General features: G+C 31.7%; 3 protein-coding genes across 3 annotated transcripts; 1 reads left to right on the top strand and 2 right to left on the bottom strand.

Annotated features, from left to right (window-relative positions):
- Nucleotides 1-224: 224 nt before the first annotated feature.
- On the bottom strand, nt 225-2,020 carry LOTGIDRAFT_141873 (hypothetical protein; the record flags this gene model as incomplete). The annotated part of the gene is made up of 4 exons (XM_009051492.1): nt 225-531; nt 1,001-1,130; nt 1,315-1,444; nt 1,991-2,020. 4 exons carry the CDS (start codon nt 2,018-2,020, stop codon nt 225-227), a joined length of 597 nt encoding a protein of 198 aa, XP_009049740.1.
- A 432-nt stretch (nt 2,021-2,452) lies between these two features.
- LOTGIDRAFT_141904 (hypothetical protein) lies at nt 2,453-3,106 on the top strand (the record flags this gene model as incomplete). Its single annotated transcript, XM_009051491.1, has 1 exon — nt 2,453-3,106. One exon carries the CDS (start codon nt 2,453-2,455, stop codon nt 3,104-3,106), a length of 654 nt encoding a protein of 217 aa, XP_009049739.1.
- Nucleotides 3,107-10,320: 7,214 nt separating this feature from the next.
- Nucleotides 10,321-13,852, bottom strand: LOTGIDRAFT_226229 (hypothetical protein; the record flags this gene model as incomplete). The annotated part of the gene is made up of 6 exons (XM_009051490.1): nt 13,711-13,852; nt 12,915-12,996; nt 12,387-12,443; nt 11,592-11,744; nt 11,164-11,295; nt 10,321-10,515 (listed from the first exon to the last, which is right to left on the bottom strand). The coding sequence occupies exons 1-6, from the start codon at nt 13,734-13,736 to the stop codon at nt 10,321-10,323; spliced, it is 645 nt and encodes a 214-aa protein (XP_009049738.1). The 5' UTR covers nt 13,737-13,852.
- Nucleotides 13,853-17,892: the final 4,040 nt, after the last annotated feature.

The following is a 17,892-nucleotide window of genomic DNA, read 5'->3' as shown; positions in this document are numbered from 1 at the left end:
TCCTTGATGGGTCATCTAATCCTATATAGTACTTTTCTCTTATCAAACAATTACTTCAAAAAGCATCTTCATCTTGGTGAAGATACACAATGCTTCAATGCATAATGCTGCATTATATTTATAAATATTGAGCACTATACAGCAAAAAAGAGCACTTTGAGTTCAAAATTTACACACACCAATTATCACTTTTAAAACCACTTAATATACAACATATATAAACATCACTGCTGCCAAAAGTTAGGATTCTTTTCTAAACGTCTTTTGAAATTCTCAAACCATTTTGGAATGGTACTCAAAGGAACGAATGTTTCCGAAGGATTTGGCACCATTTGAGACTGATTCACAGCAAAAGAAGATGCAAAATTCACAAAGTTTTCCAACATTTTCTGAGAGAATTCAACAAATGAAGAGACATTGGTTGCTGATGAAGCTGTTGCTGGTGTCTGTTGGGCTAATTGCTCTATTGGTTCAACTGATATACCTATTTGGGCCAAATGACTGGCGGAACTCTGACCAAATGGATGGGTACTGTCATTACTGGATTCTGAAATTAACAAAGTTTCATTTAAATGATATCTCTATGAAAAAAAAAGCTACCAATAAGCTTATGAATGTCATCTTTAATCAAAGTTAATAAAATGTATTTTTAATTCATTTATTTATATATAAACCCTTTAGAAACTAACTTTGATTTGATAGTTGGTATTTTTGACTTGCTCAAAAACTGTTTAACTACATACATCTATAAGAAAGGATTTGGGGCTCAAGAAAACTAAGTAAATTTGCAATAAATTTAAATTTGATACATTTCAATTCATACATAATTTATTAATTCTCTTTGTTATTTTCGTCAAATTGATGAAATCAATGCATGAAGGAAAATCAAACAATTTTTTTTTCAACTATTTTCATGTACCGGTATATGCATGACTAACGGGGCCTAGTAGATAATATAGGTAAAAATTTTATGAACTTTGTCCAAGGTCAATGGAAAAACTTAGAACTATATAAAATAGAGTTACCTTTTAGTTTGGTAATTTTAAAAATTGCACTGGGTTTATTATTAGAGATGTGACCCAACAAAATCCAAGAGGTAGCTCCACTTGGACTAGGCCAGGAAAAATATACTGAAATTTAACAAAAAAATTATGATAGTTGTCAAACCCCAAATTTCAAATCTAAATAAGAAAATTTCTTAGAAATAATAAAAAAAAAACACAAAAATTATTGAAACAAAAAATGACACAAAAATGGTTGTTGTATCAAATGCAAAGTGTGAATGCAGTCTGAGTAAAGGGAAATGGTTTTTACCTGCACCACCTAAATTTTGAGGAAAAGCTGTTTGTCCTGTCATAAATACTACAACATGGTTAATGTTATCAGCTTCTGGTATATTAAACATAAACTGTGTTTCACCAACTTGTTGACAGTCTGTCTGTGGCTATATTAACAAATGAAAATGAAATTTAAGAGTGGCTGGTAGGGTGGTTCCAATGGGACCCTGAATGGAGGTGTCTCCTGGTAATGTGTTACAGAATGTACATGACACAGACCCCTCAACAACTGCTGGAAATCAAAAGGGGAATGTCCAATGCCTTGGTGAATTTTTCTTACTCATTTTTCTGAATCAAGAGGAGAAAACAAAAGTGTAAAATTAACTGTAATAGTAAAGGCAGTGAATATTTACCACAAAATTGGATAAATAGTCCTTCCCAACATCAATTTTAAGGAAGGCTTTTCACATAAATTTTCAAAAATGTACATTTAATTTGAAATATTATAATTTCTTTCATAAAAATATGAAACCAGTAGGAAATAGCGACAACATGTGCCAAATAATAATCTTCCAGGTGCCGTGACAAATATCCCCGGTCAAAAATAAAAAGGGAAAACACCATTTCATTTATTTAATAGTAAGCTTTGAAATAGACGATAGTGTCATCAACATCACTGTCATCTAATGATTAGTTGAAAAGTAATAACTCACTAATCTTCCAGAGACTAAAACTCCAAACATTCTGAAAAATTAAGTCTGAAAGTCAAAGAAAGCTTTGGAACTTTCCAGTGTTTTGTTTACTTTCTTATCTTTGAAAGACTCGATTATTTAGACACAAGTTTACAATAAAATCAAGGTGGATTAAATAAGTCCATATTTGAACTGGGATTATGTGCATGAATGTTGTATTGCATGCGATTTGAAAGACTGAACTTTAATTATAAAAAATTCAGCTGAAATCGCAATAAAAAAATTATAAAATGAATGTCGTAATGAGTGTCTATGTTAATCAAGACTATAATGTAAGGGGAATAACTCACTTTATTATTTTTACGCCCAGTCACCTGATTAATCTTGATTAAGAAATTATAACAAAAAACCAAAATTTTCTCAACAAAAATTTGCTTATACAGAGAATAACATAAAAGCTTAACTGATTAATGACTTGACGACATGTCATCGCAAAAATTTGAGTCGTTGGAAGACGATTTGTGCTCCATTATTGACAATGCAAAAGTGACAGTTGAAAGGAAAATAAAGAATTATTCTGGAGAGGAAAGAAAAAGTGCAGCCAGACAAGTTGAAAATAAACTAGAAGATGCCTATCTCATCTTACAAGAAATGGAAGGTGAAGCCAAAGTTGCTCCTGTCAATTACAGGACACAAATGCTGGGAAGAATCAGAAATTATAAGTCTGATATTGAAAGTATATCCAGATCATTAAAACAGAGGACAACTGGAGCCAGCAGCTCGGGTTCGAGAGGTTTCAATACAGAAGACAGAATGGAGGCATCACAGCGCTCAAAACTACTTCAGGGACACCAATCATTACAAAGAACGTCTGACAGTATAGCAAGATCGCAGCAGATATCTGAAGAAACTGATCAAATAGGAGTGGAAATTATTGGAGAATTGGGTGAACAGAGAGAGACATTAGTTCGTACGCGAGATAGACTTCATGAAACAGACGGTAATTTAGTTCGCAGCAGAAAAATTTTAAAAGGAATGGCAAGGAGAGTTATGACAAATAAAATGATTTTAATTGTGATTATCCTAGTAGAATTGGGCATTGTAGGGGGATTAGTGTATTGGAAGTTTTTCTCGTGAATGCTCAAGAATTTGCTCATATTTTTGGACCAATATTAATAAAAACCATAAAAACATCTTATTCCAAAAGAGATAAAATGCTGAGGTTTATGTTTGAGAGATGTGGATGTTGAGAGAACCATATACATGTATATGACTTTATCTTGTTTTTTTAAGAACATTATTTTTATGAATTCCAAATTAAGTACACTTACTTTTAAAAACTCATTTCTACATATGATACTTAGTGGGCCAGTTTGCCAAATTTGTTACAAACTATTGTCTAAGCAAGTTCATTGATGTACCAAATTTTGCCTATTTTATTTGAAATTTTATGCGAATTCGAATATAAGCTTCAAAAGGGTATTGTTGATTCTAGAATTATTGATAAATATACACATTTTTGTTAGATGAAATCGAAAAGAAATACATTTCCCTCCCAGAAAATGTTCCTAATTTTTACATGAAAACTGTCCTATGTTAAAACAAATTTCAAAGTGATCAAGTGTGCTCCTGTTTATATTTTTTTTTTTTCATTTTAAGATTATCAATACTGTTTTGAAGCTTTTATTCAAATTCACTTTTGTAACTTGATAGAGATCTACATCAGTTATCCATATCACTTTACACAATGAGAATCTGGTTCTTCTATAATTAATTCAATCGTAAAGACAGCCTGCTCTAGGCATCTATGACTTGTAATAGAATCATATTTTTGATCTCAGCTCAACTTCAGAAATGACATATTGTATGAAATGTTAAATTATATAAATATGTAAATATTGACTATTAAAACTGTGATAAAAGAATTGTTTTTTTTTCTCCATCATTTTTGATAGTTAAAGGGACAGTTTCACTATTTGTTTGACCAGTCGTACCTTAGTCTCAGAAACGGTAATTTTTTAGCTAAGCTAATCATTAATAGTGTTCACAGCTCACGGCCGAAATTTGAGCCTTCAAATTCATGTGTGTCCAGAATTATCCGTGTTTGAAAGTTGAAATGAGGACTTGTCTTTCTTGGGACTATGCTTTATATAAAAAACGAATACAGAATAAAGATGGTTAATTTCCTAGTTTGGGGTATTTTTAAAGGAATTATGCGATTTTCATACATTTCTAGTACTTCTGAAGACTATGTACTGTAGCTCAAGCTAGAAATTTAGCCTTCTTTTTTCTGTATATCTCTTTCTAGTAAAGACCCATCTTAACACCCAAAAATGGTGAACCTATCCCTTAAGTAATAAAAACTGTTTTTAGAACTCTAAACAGTCTAAAAGTCTGGAAACTAATGTAATAATGTAAGTAACATATACTCTGTTGCATTGATACATCAGTTATGCACATGTTACAGCTGCTTAAAATTGGAGTAAAATCTCAGCTTGTGTTAACCGTAACAAATGCTCAAGAATGAAATTCAAAATCAAAATGAGTGACACAAATATTAACCTGTATCAAATGAAATTAATATTTATTAGAGTTTTTTTTATATGATAAGGCCAAACCAATTTAATTTCTTGTTTTACAAATTTTTTCTGGACAATCAAAAAGGCACGAGGGGAAAAACGGCCAAAATTAGTGTGAAGGGCAGGGGACAAAAAATACCCGATTTTTCCTACCCTCTCAGTATTGATTTGATCCAAAATCATATATCTTATTAATAATAGGAGTTTCTGATGATGATTTTCTTTTCCTATCAGGAATGAAAGCTATTTTATTTTTCAGTTGAGTTGATTTTGATATTTTTTCTTCTGATTGAAGGCAGGAGGATCGGTAAAACAAGAAAAAAATTGGTCTGGCCTAAGAATCAATTTAAATACACAATAATAATATATTGAAATGAATAACATTGATTTAGATACCATCTGTTTACATTGTACTGATAAATTTCACAAGTAGGAATTAGTTCTGTTATATAGTCTCATGACAGACTAATATGATTTATTTTTAAAGGGACTAGTGGGCCATTTCTGGGGGTTGATTTTAGTCTTCAACATATGAAATTAGTCTTCAGAAGTACTAGAAATGTACGAAATTCACATAATTCCTCAAAAAATTTTACTCACTATTTCTATATACCTGTATGTCATTTTTCTATATATAACAGAATATCTTAAATTGATGAGTCGTCATTTGAACATTTAATTGCAGATAATTCTAAACAAATTTCAACAGTGAGCTGTGAACACTATTACTGATTGTATTAACTAAAAAATTCCTGTTTCTGTGACTAAAGTATGATTGGTCAAAATGTTTATGAGAATATTTACCACTATAACTAAATTAGCATCGCTCACAAGAGACCGCTTTTGACAATTCTTAAGACATCCCATGTTGACTTTGCAAACAACTCATAAATCTTGGTTTAGATTTGTTTACTTTGCTTATGGTTGATAAGGGTTACAGGGAGTATAAATGTAGAAATTGGTATGATAAGTCAATTGATGAAACTTTATTAGAGCTACAGTACATTCTGTTGAAGATGAAACTTGCAACGGAAATCTATGAAAATAACAATATTTTAATATTCCTAATCAGAAAAATGTGTAAAATTTAATTGTTTTTACTAAAAGAACACTAACCTAATTTTTCTGACCCAGAATATTGTAAAGCCAACATGTTTTTGTCTTATTTTTGCATGTGTTTCAAGATTTACCATCCTGAACCGGGGCTCAATTTAAGCAGTATCGCATCCCTTTTTGCAAGTCAAAATAACATCATTTACGATCCAATATTTCCTTTGATTAGCCAAAACTAAAATTTAACACACCGATCTGCAAATCAAATCAAATAGTATATTTTCCATGAGAATTTTCGGTCAAATTTAGAAATATAAGGAAACTCTTGTGGGCTCTATAACTATCATTATTAGCAAGATTGATCTAAACTTACAACTGGAACATTTAAGATTGATACCAAATTTTTAAGAAATGTAAATCAAAATTTAACTTGATAAGCCCAAACTGAAATGGTATGATAAATTGCGAATAAAATTGTTCAATCTAATCTGAACCCTGTCCAGGACAAATGAAAATGATTTCCCACTGGTGCTAACTAATGATCAAGTCAAAGATCACCATTAATTTTACTATTTCTGAAGCCAATGGCAATAAACAATAGTATGGTAATTGCATTATGAGTATACACATGCTAATACATTGCAGGAAATTCCAAAATCATCCCAAGAGGCATTAATATTTCTAACATGAACAAGAACCATCATTAAAGATTGAGTAATAGCTTTAATACAATAATAATACTACATTTGTACATAACATAGAGATTATAGACCTTATTCACGCGTCAGCCATATTGGATCCAGAATGAGGCTCATAACAAACAAAAGTAACAGCGTGTCACTGCAGTAAAATTGCCACCCTGTCATCTTTAAAGCCCACTTCTGCAATCCCACAAACTCAAATCTAATAATATTTTACATCATTAAAATCTGGAATTGATAAAGCTACTTAATGATACTTTCTGAGAAGGGTAGTTTTAATTCCCTATTCTTGCTGTTAATCGGATAATGACGTCACATAAGCTATTCATTCATATGACGTCGCCATCTTATCAATGGATGACGTCATTTGCGTTATGAACCTCGCTTTCAGTGTTTCAAAAACAAGGCGTGAATAAGGTCTATTCATGCAACAATAATTATTTACACCAATTAAATTATGACCAATCAATACATCTAATTCATTTAACATTGGACCATTAAAGATGGTGGCTCAATAGCAAATTCTGTTGTCATGGTTATGATTGACAGTGACCTTGACGCAAGTTGAGGTTTAGCAAAACCATTTAAAGTTACATTCTGGCAAGATTGTCAATTTCAGTTAAGCTCTGTCATCAGTATTAAAAGTGAAGCAGTATATTAAAACTGTAAAGCACTGGCCAAGGTCACAAAATCAATGCTCAAGTAATTTACATTTATATTTTGTAAGAATGATGCTTTTTAATCAGCTGAAAATAACTTGTCAAACATAGGTTAAAGGGAGATGGTTTCTAATAATTTGCGTTACCAACTAATAGAGGTAAAATTTATTGGCTTAATGACAGACGTCCAAATGGCTATTCAATCATGCAGCAATTCAGCGCAAGTATACTATGAATGGATGTTTCAGCTGTAAGTATTTTAAAGGGACAGATGTGCCATCTTGGGGGGTTGATTTGAGTCTTGAATATTTGTAACTAGTTTTCAGAAGTACAAGAACTATGTACGAATATTGCATAATTCGTTCAAAAATATCTCAAACTAGGAATTTCTTTTCCTCTTTCTATGGACGTCTATTTTATATATGATAGAGTCTCAAGAAAAGATGACATCTTTTTAATTTTCAAACAAGGATAATTCTGCACACACATGGATTTGAAGGATCAAATTTCATAAGGGAGCTGTGAACACTATTACTGATTGGCTTAAACATTCCCGTTTCTGAGAATAGACGGTAAAAAAAATGGTCCACCTGTCCCTTTAAGGTCCTTTATACTGTACAACAGCTTGTCATTTTGAAAAGGGACACATTTAGCTAAATCATTTGCTAACATTAAAACAACAAAATCCCTCAGATAGAACTCTTAATAACACTATCTCATGTAAAAAGTTATTATACACCAGAGTTGACATCATTAACAATGTTGAGGATAACATGCATGATAACAAAATCTTACAATTGTTATTTGATAGTGGTATTTATCTTGTTTTCAAACTTGTAAGGCTCAGAGAATAACATTATTGCACTTGTTTGATCAAATATCAACAAATTGTCAGTTACTGGTAATGTATTAAAGAAATGCTTTAATAAAATCTCTTCAAGTAAAAACTCTACATATTGGAACCTATCCCTGATTAAATTTTGACAAGTGCACTATAATATCATACAGACAGGTTATTACATATAGCCCTTACACTATACACAGTGAATTAAATTTTGAGTTTTTTCCCCTTCGAAATACAATTATGAAAAAAATGCTGTAAATATTTGAGAAATGCTTGTCAAAGAATTATACACCCAAACTGTAGTTAAACAAAGATTTGTGCATATTCAGGTCCCATTCATACCATAAATACAAGTAGTTCTCTCCATTTTAAGGCAGCTACTTCGCCAGGAATGAATTGATGCTGGGGCTCAGATTTTGTACCCAGAAAATTTGAAGAATTAAATGGCAACAAAAACTCATTTCTAACAATTCTGAGGTGCCAAAAACGTATCAAAATCTATATCTTTTTGATTTTGTACAAAGACACTGTAAATGAATCAATCTCTGCTGAACTGAAAAAGGTTTTGCTTGGGCTTATTTCTCATTTGCTGGGGCCCAGCCCTCACGGACCCACACTAGCGACGGGTCTGTTTTAAGGTAGTTTAAGGAACTTATTAAGTATATATGTTATAAGCTTCAATTACTGTTTATCATACCCAAAAATCAAACTAGACTGCCGTTTTTTATGCTTTGAATAGAACCAAGATATGCACAATATCTTCGCTTGTCTTATTGACTGACTATTATTATATTATGTTACAAGATCTGTTTTTAGTAACTACACTAGATATTAGCTAATAGATAACTTGAGTTCTCACCTATTTATCATACATTAGGTTTTTCTTTATTACATTGTTAGTAAAAATCTTAAAAATGCTTAACCCTTTGAACCCTTAAGTGTATATGAAATAAAACATCATATACCTGAACTCCCAAGTAATATAAGTAAAAAACCTATGATGTTAACATTTTGTGACGTTAACATTCTGTGACGTTAACGTTGTGTAACATCACTTGGTAACGCCTTGTTTACCAGCCACTCACTTATATGTGTAATTATGTGGTTGGTAAACTGGTCGCTAGGGTTGAAAGGGCTAATAATGTATTTAAAATATGACAAAAACGACCACTGCAATTTCTTTTTTAATATAATCAAAATAAAAAGAATTTGGATGACGAAAATAAATTGTTAAATGTTGCAACAAGAGAAAAAGTACAAATTTAATTCAAGAAAAAGTAAGTACAAGAGAACCTCATCACAAAATTTAAAAGTTTGGGTCCAGGTTGTTAACACCTTCACAATGTCAAGTAATTACAAACTTTGTCTTATACCTTGAATGCAATAGCCACCTTTCTGGTATAAAGGAAGTTTGTAAATACTGTGATTTAGTTGGATTGTATGCTTGCGAAAACCGAGAATCAGAGTCCTTGACAGAAAGTTGGTTAATAATAAACTATAATGTATACAGTCTGTCAGGGCTATGATTGGCTGAATTCGGCATCTATCCAATCAAATCGTTGCATACAGTGATACAAGAAAGGTGCCTATTGAAGTCAAGGTATAAGACAAAGCTTGACATTGTGAAGATGGGCTGTTAACTAACATCTAGTATACAAATGGTTTATGATTTAGGGGCTTATTGCATTTTCAGATAATTTGTTGTATAGCTATTGATATATAAGCTCCAAAAATAAAACTCAGTGTCCTAAATGGCTTTTGACCTCATTCCAATGGAATTGGAGTTATTTTAAGATAAATAAAATTTTCCATATGAAATAACAGATCATTTCAATTCAGAATTAGTGGTGGGAGAGCTGTTATATATTTAAACAAAATTATGTTAAAGAGACAGATTTGTCATTTTCAGGGGTTGATTTAGACCTTGAATATATGTAAATAGTCTACAGAAGTAGTAGAACTTTACGAAAATGGCCCAATTCTTTCAAATAGACCTCAAACAAGAAATTTAACTTTTTATTTATTTCCTTCATGCTTACCTTTTTTTTGAAATTTGGGGTTTCTGAATATTAAACGTGTTGATATAGTCTCTGATACCCAGATATCTTAAGTAGCAGCTGCGTAGACGATGTGGGACAGGATGATTGAGACTATTGTATTCATGTGACTCCATTAAACAATCTTTCAAAACAGAAAATCTTGGAAATACGTCTTTTTAACTTTCAAACATGGATAATTATGGATTCAAATGGCTAGGATGGCTCAAATTTTGATGATAGGCAGTGAACTAGCTTATTTGAAATTTTTTGTTTCTCAGACCAAGGTATGATTGACCCCCGAAAATGGCGTATCTGTCCCTTTAAGCTAGACCAAGCCAAATATATACCCAAACCCAGTGTGCCGAATCACAAAAAACCAAGTGTACCAAATCAGACAGCCATCCTGAATCTATCCCTCCAACAGAATGCTCTATATTAGAAATGTAACAATATACTGTATTTTACAATGAAAATCATCAACTTGATAAGGGATCACCTTGTAATTCAGCACCACCATAGCTTGCTTTGGGTTCTCTATTTAAGCTGGAGTTCTCTGTTGTATCAGCTGTTGTATTGGTTGAAGAGGGAGGAGGCATAGGCATGGGCATAGGCATAGCAGTTGGTTGAGAGGTTATAGGTGAACCTTCATCTGGTGTACTACTATTCTCTTCCTACAATAGATCATTATAAACCATTAGAATAACAGCACAGACCACTAAACCTGTTATGCATCCTTGGAAATTTTAAACAATCAAAAGGATTTCACTTCCTGCTTGGTGAAGGCTGAAGTTATTTCCCTATTTTCTATTTCCAAACTAGTGGCCCCACCACAAAAACTTCACTTAGATCCCTTTTACATTTGGTTCAGATACAGCAATCAGTGGCACATGGCCCCCCCAAAAAATGGTACTTTAAATGGAAGAAAGTGTTCGCTCTCTAACGAAAAAGTGTAGAAAAGGTCCACAAAAAGTCAAAATGGCAGAAGATTTAATAGTCAGAGCCTGTATGCTTTACCATTTACACTGTGAGTAGAACAGCCAGATCCTGACTGAGACCACCTTATTTCCATTTGAAATTTTAAAGCATGCCATTCTAGATAATGATCTGGCAGCTCAACATTTTTTTCTTTTCCCTTGATTGGATAAAAATCAATGTTTCATGAACATATCTGATTGCTGCATTTCTAAAATCTGGACATGGATTATTGAAGTAGTAAAACATAGGCCCCTAACAGTTTATGAAATAAATGTAAGCATTAAAAAATATGTCAAATCAAGTACCAAATAGGTATCATATATTTTACTTACATGTTTACTTACATGTAAATTAGCGTAATCTCCTTCATCTTCTGGTGCCTGGGGTTTATATTTACCACAGCAGAAATTACAACACATACAACAACAACAACAACAATAACATCCTGTCAGAAAACAACAAAATATAGCTAATGCCTGAAAGAGATAAACAAATTTAAGTGTTAATGGCGTTTCAGATGTATATCAATTTGCTCATAGTCTCTCTAGGAGGTTCACATGCTTCTTTCTATGTAGCACAAAGGTGCAGATTTGTATAGCGGTCAGCTTTGGAAACATAAGATGTACGTCAAACAAATGGTGGTTGTGAGCTCTAATCTCAGTCAGTGTGTAAAGTTCCATACTTAAGTATACAGTACCTTAAAGTGTCTCTACCCCCTAATTGTCACTTTAGGATTAAGCTTATAAATGAATTGGAACATTTTGTAACCTACCTTACACCATCCACTAGTTAAAACTAAATAAGTATTAACATTTTCTTCACCAAATTGATCAGCAGCATAAATACCTAAAGAACCATATCTATCATATATACCACGTTTTGTTGAATCTTGTAGAATAGATTGAGCTCTATTTATTTCTTTAAACTGAAAAAGGAATTCATTTCACAAGGATGTTTTATGAAACATTTTGAAGAATAAATGAAGACATTCGAAAACATCACAAAAAATATTGTTTCTCAAAGTCACAGAAAGAGATTATGAGTATCAGTGACACTGAGAACATCAATTCGCACCATTCCAATATTCATTCCGACGTCTGTGGTTCTTACAATTCTACTAAAAAGAAGTGTTTGATGATGTAAATAATCGTGATGGGCCTTATGCGCTAAAACATATTTTGCGATTGGTGATGTCATCAAACACTTAGTTTGAATGGTGCAAATTGATGCTATCAGTGTCCCCAAAGTTAGAAAACATCTTTACAATCCCTTTAACGTGAAATGATTGTCTAAATACTGGTATTTATTTTAGTTAATTTATCATTTCTGAACTGGGTTATTATTGTCATTCTCAAGGAAAGTGATGGATAATGCTATCATGTTTTTGGAAATAAGTGATACAGCTAGCAGCTGAAATGATTTATGCCAGCTAATAAAGCAAATAAATTATGCGGTAATATCCCTATATGATAGACAAGTGTAAAACGAATACATGAAAATGTTTCCACGAGCCTTAACTATTTCCGATGGACTATGAGGTTGTGAATGTATGATTAATAAAGCTTACTTTTTCTAATGCTTCTGGATTATCTGGATTTTTATCTGGGTGATAGCGCAAAGCTAGCTGAAAAACAGATTAAACAATTGATCAATTGACTCAAACCTGATTCCATAATTTGCAAGCCTGTTTGATCAATTTACATTAAGTGCAGCCTCATATTAGACTTTGCTGGCATCTTCATTTAAGCTATATTATCCATTACCATCAATAAATTATAAGCTTGGTCAATTTCATTTAAAGGAACAAGTTTGAATATTTAGGGTTTGATTTTGGTCTTGAATATAAAGTAAATAGTCTAAACTAAACTTCTCAAACTAGGAATTTTACTTCCTATTTCTATATATATCTTTTCTATAAGCTTATATGACAACTTATCATTTTAACTTTTAATTGTGATTAAATCTGGACATGAATTTGAAGGCTCAAATTTTGACAGTGAGTTGAACACTGTTAGTGATTAGCTTAGCTAAAAAAGAGACTACCGTACCTTTCTGAGTATAAGGTAGGACTTGTCAAAGGGATAGTGAAGCTTACCTTTCTGTATGACTTCTTGATCTCATCATTCGTTGCCCCTTTTGGAATACCCAATAGTTCGTAAAGGGAATCACCACTTTTACTGAAAATATTTAACAGAATATCCTGATAAAATGAAGGTTATTCAGCAGTTTTCTACAAACATTTGTAGGTTTACTTCAACTAAAAAAATGAAATAGACCCCCCTTTGTCACAAAGTGGGCTAATTTCTTTCAAAAACAATGTAGGCCTACCATGTCAGATACTACCACAGCACAAATTTTCGGCTTCAGTCAAAGGCTAGAATTCATCTGTAGAACCCAGTTCGTACACAATCTAATAAAAATTCAATGTGAGAATTCCAAGACTATCTTCCCTTTCTGAACATTACTGGTAGGTCTACCGTTACTGTCACCCTACTAACAAAGTTCGATCTATCATTCTCACAAAAAACGTAACCGAAGTTGATGTCATCTGTCACTATCATTAACCATTAAAAACATTATCTTTAGTGAAGAAAAAGCATTTAACTTCTCAAAATAAAAAAGATCACAATCGAAATGAATGGAATGAGAAACTAAAAGTCAAGATCATAAAACTTTCCTCTAAGATAAAATCTACTTTCTCTGCCATTAGTAGAAAATAACCTGATATGTAGGTTACACTTAGTCTAGCCTGGCAGAGAACTAACTGAATTATGCCTGATTAGTGATGTCGATAACAATTCTGACTGTGGTGACTGAGGATTGGCAAAAGTAAAAAGCCGGCCTGATTTTCGTATCGGTACCGTAGGCTTACTATTTTAGAGGATACTCACGAAAATGAACGTGGTCTGCTTGCCATGATTATAAGCTATAAGAATAAGTCTGTTGACTTTATATTTCGTTCCTAATTTCCTTCAAAAAAGATGACATATGCTTCATTTTTCAATCGATTACGATTTTCATGTTAATGATGGCATCCATATTGGAATTAAGGAAAAGATAATTGGATATGATAAAAATGTAAGCGTCAGACCACAGTTAATATTGCAACACTGCACATTCGATCGATATTCCACAGGACAATATAGACAGAACTTATTTCTGAATGCCTTTGGCTGTAGGAGCTATAATTCATACAAACATTTTGATTGAAAGATATTTCGAACAACAGGAATGCCCTAAGGCTTCTCAAATCGTAAATTGCAACACCATGAAGAAATTTTCAGGGTGAAAAATGTGTGGAATATTTCTCATCATAACTTTTAATTTCTGACTCATTAGATTGCAAAACCAACAAGCTCTATAAGTTGTTGTTTCTGACCATATATAAACAAAATATTGACATTGTGGTCATGCGTGGCAATGATGCCAAACTTTACCGGACAAGATTGAAGTAGGCCCATAACTGGATCCGTTTAATCAACTTATTTGATGAAAGAATTTTTTCGGTCATGATTGCAGACAGTTCCCATTTTTCTTTTTTTTAAACCTTTTCAGATTATAGGCATAAGCATAGGCGTGGTAAAGAGTTAAGGTGGCGGAGATGGGGATGCACAGATGTGAAAGTTTCCCTGTGTCTGTACACTAACATTATTCAAAATAGGCCTACAACATGGATTCCCCACTATTCAGGTGGTTACCCATCTTCATTGTCAAGCTATTACTAACTTTTTCTTATATCTTGATTGCAATGGCCACCTTAATGTAAAACAGAATGCAGAGATTTGATTGGATTGTACTATAGCAAATACAACCAATCAGAGCCCTGGATGGACAGACTGTAGCCATAAACATTATAGCTTTTTGTTGACAGAATTTCTGTTGAGGCCTATGATTGGCTGTATTCACTATTGGAAAATCCAATCAAATCGCTGCATTTACAAAATTGCATGGCACAAGAATGGTGCTTGTTGCAGTCAAGGTATAAGATGAAGTTCGTAATAGCGTGCCATTGTAAAGACGGTGGGTCCCCCAAGCTTGGGGCACATAACATGTAACACAATACTTATAAATAGAATTTAAGTAGCCCAAAAATAGCAGATAACATAATCATAATTTAATTGTTAACTTTTTATTAGAAAACCCATGATATGTGATCAACATAAAAAAAACCCTCATGTATATATAAGAAATCATTAACAAGATAATCATTATGCCAAATCAACATTTAATGGATAGTTTTAATATAAGATACATACACGTTAACAATCATACAAACTCATACACAACAATCATACAAGTTCATACACATAACAATCATACAGCCTAATACACAACAATCATATCTCATAAACGTTAACAATCATACAAGCTCATACACATAACAATTATACAGCCTCATACACAACAATCATACCTAATAAACGTTAACAATCATACAAACTCATACACATAAAAATTATACAGCCTCATACACAACAGTCATACAACCTCATACACATAACAATTATACAAACTCATACACAACAATCATACAAGCTCATATACATAACAATCATACAGCCTCATACACAACAATCATACCTCATAAACGTTAACAATCATACTAACTCATACACATAACAATTATACAGCCTCATACACAACAATCATACAACCTCATACACATAACAATCATACAACCTCATACACGTTAACAATCATACAGCCTCATCCACATAACAATCATACAAACTCATACACATAACAATTATACAGCCTCATACACAACAATCCTACCTCATACACGGTAACAATCATACAACCTCATACACATAATAATTATACAGCCTCAATACACGTTAACAATCATACCTCATACACACTAACAATCATACAAATTATACACATAACATTAACACTTATACAACTGCATACACATTACATTAACAATCATACAACCTCACACACATAACAATCATACAAACTCATACATATAACGATCATATAATCTCTCATTAATCATACAAATCTCATACAACTTGATATGCCTATATGGATTTCTATAGATTTGGATTTCTTTTCAAGTCTATGTAGTAGTGTGCACAAAAGACATGATTTGCCCTGCTGATATATATTTTCAATTTGGAAGATACAAAAATTTTGCAGGAGGATGAAAAAAGTGAATTGGAAATAGCTAGTCTTCACTTCCAAAAGATCGTGGGTGACAGCTTGAAACCTTATATATGCCATATTTGGTCAATTTGACTTTTTGGTACCGTTCAAAAGCTTGTAAAAGATCAAAACCTCTTAGTCTTAGCTTGATTGTAAATAACTCAAAAACCACCAATTAAATAACATGTACATAAACAGTCAGATTTAAAACCTCGTAAAATATTACATTATACGAGGTTCAATGTTTCTTTTTCTGCGGATGAAAACGACAAACCTCATATACTGCACTATTATACAAGTTATTAGTTGAATAGGTCAGAGTACTCAAATTGTTATACGAGGTTTAAATTTTCAAAGAATGAAAACTGCGAATAGCGGTAAAAAAAATAATAAAAAAGATTTTAACAAAATGCATTTTCTCAAAAAGTAATTTTTCATATATCGTTGTACAAGGTTTCAAGCGCTCACCCACGATATTAATTGAATGGTAGGAAAACTAACTTATACAGACAGCACCATTTAAAGGGACATTCTGCTTTTCTGTATGTTGAAAATTCTTTTTACTAAAATTAGTGAAATATACACCAAAATCTAGAGAAATGAGCATGTATATCTGAAAGTTTTAACTAAAAAAAATCCAGCCGTTAACTTTTAAAAACCAAAAATATTTAAAGACATTACGTAAGGTTTTTATGTTTGATATGTTTTTTGAAAATTGTTAGAAAATTACAGTGTGGATTTCACTAAAATAAATGCCTTATTGTAGAGAAATATGTCTCCTGTATATTCTAAAGGTTTCAACTAATGAAATCAAGCTATTATAAATCCAAACACCAAAATTTGTTCAAACTGCTTAATTAACAATCAGGACTCTCTGTTTTTAATTAACCCTTTTCAAACAAATTCAGTTTGATCAAGAAGATCCATATATATAAACAGCATACTAAAGAAATATTTTCAGGTATAATTAACGACATTTTTGATAATGAAAACTTTTTACAAAAAAGCGGAATACCCCTTTAAAGAGTTGATATCAATGATTGAATTATTAACAATGAGTTGACATGAGTGTTGAATAAAAACATCCCATTAACAAGCATTACTTATATAATGCACCATTTTTTCCAAAATATACATAAATATTACACACCGTTTTTTTTCAAAATATACACACTAAAAACATTACATTTTACCAAATCATACAAACTAACAAAATAACAAAAATATTACATTTAACCACATATACACACTAAAAGACATTAAATCGTACTGAATTAGCACGATAACAAAATATTTTACCAAATCTACACAATAACAAAATATTTTACTAAATAAACACAATAACAAAATGTTACATTTTGCCAAATATACACAATAACAAAATGGTACATTTTACCAAGTAAAAAAAAAAGAAAAAATGATACAACATACCATTTATACACAATAACATGTCATTACATTTATCAACTATACACAATAACAAAAAGTAACATTTTACATACCAAATATACACAATAACAAAAAGTAACATTTTACATACCAAATATACACAATAACAAAATGTTACATTTTACATACCAAATATACACAATAACACGTCATTAAATTTTACCAAATATACACTTAAAAAAAACCCTTATAATGCACATATCAATTTTAGCAAAACATATATATAACAGATATTTAACATCACTTTAACAAATCCTTATAAAAAATAATATTTATATAAATTAGGAAAGACTTGCTGACATGGTTGTGTTTTTAGTATTATGCTCTGTAAATGAGTGTTATTAAAAGCTGAAAATTTTTTAATTAATGTATTAATCTGCTTGAATTTAAACATGAAGAAGTGGGCATATTATGTGTAACGCTATCTCTTTATCTATTCAATAGTTTCTTAAATTGGAGAATTGCTGTACTTA

Source organism: Lottia gigantea (genome assembly GCF_000327385.1).
Source record: "Lottia gigantea unplaced genomic scaffold LOTGIsca_169, whole genome shotgun sequence".
NCBI lineage: Eukaryota > Metazoa > Mollusca > Gastropoda > Lottiidae > Lottia > Lottia gigantea.
Note: the sequence above shows the minus strand (reverse complement) of the source record. Positions and strands in the feature narration are given on the sequence as shown.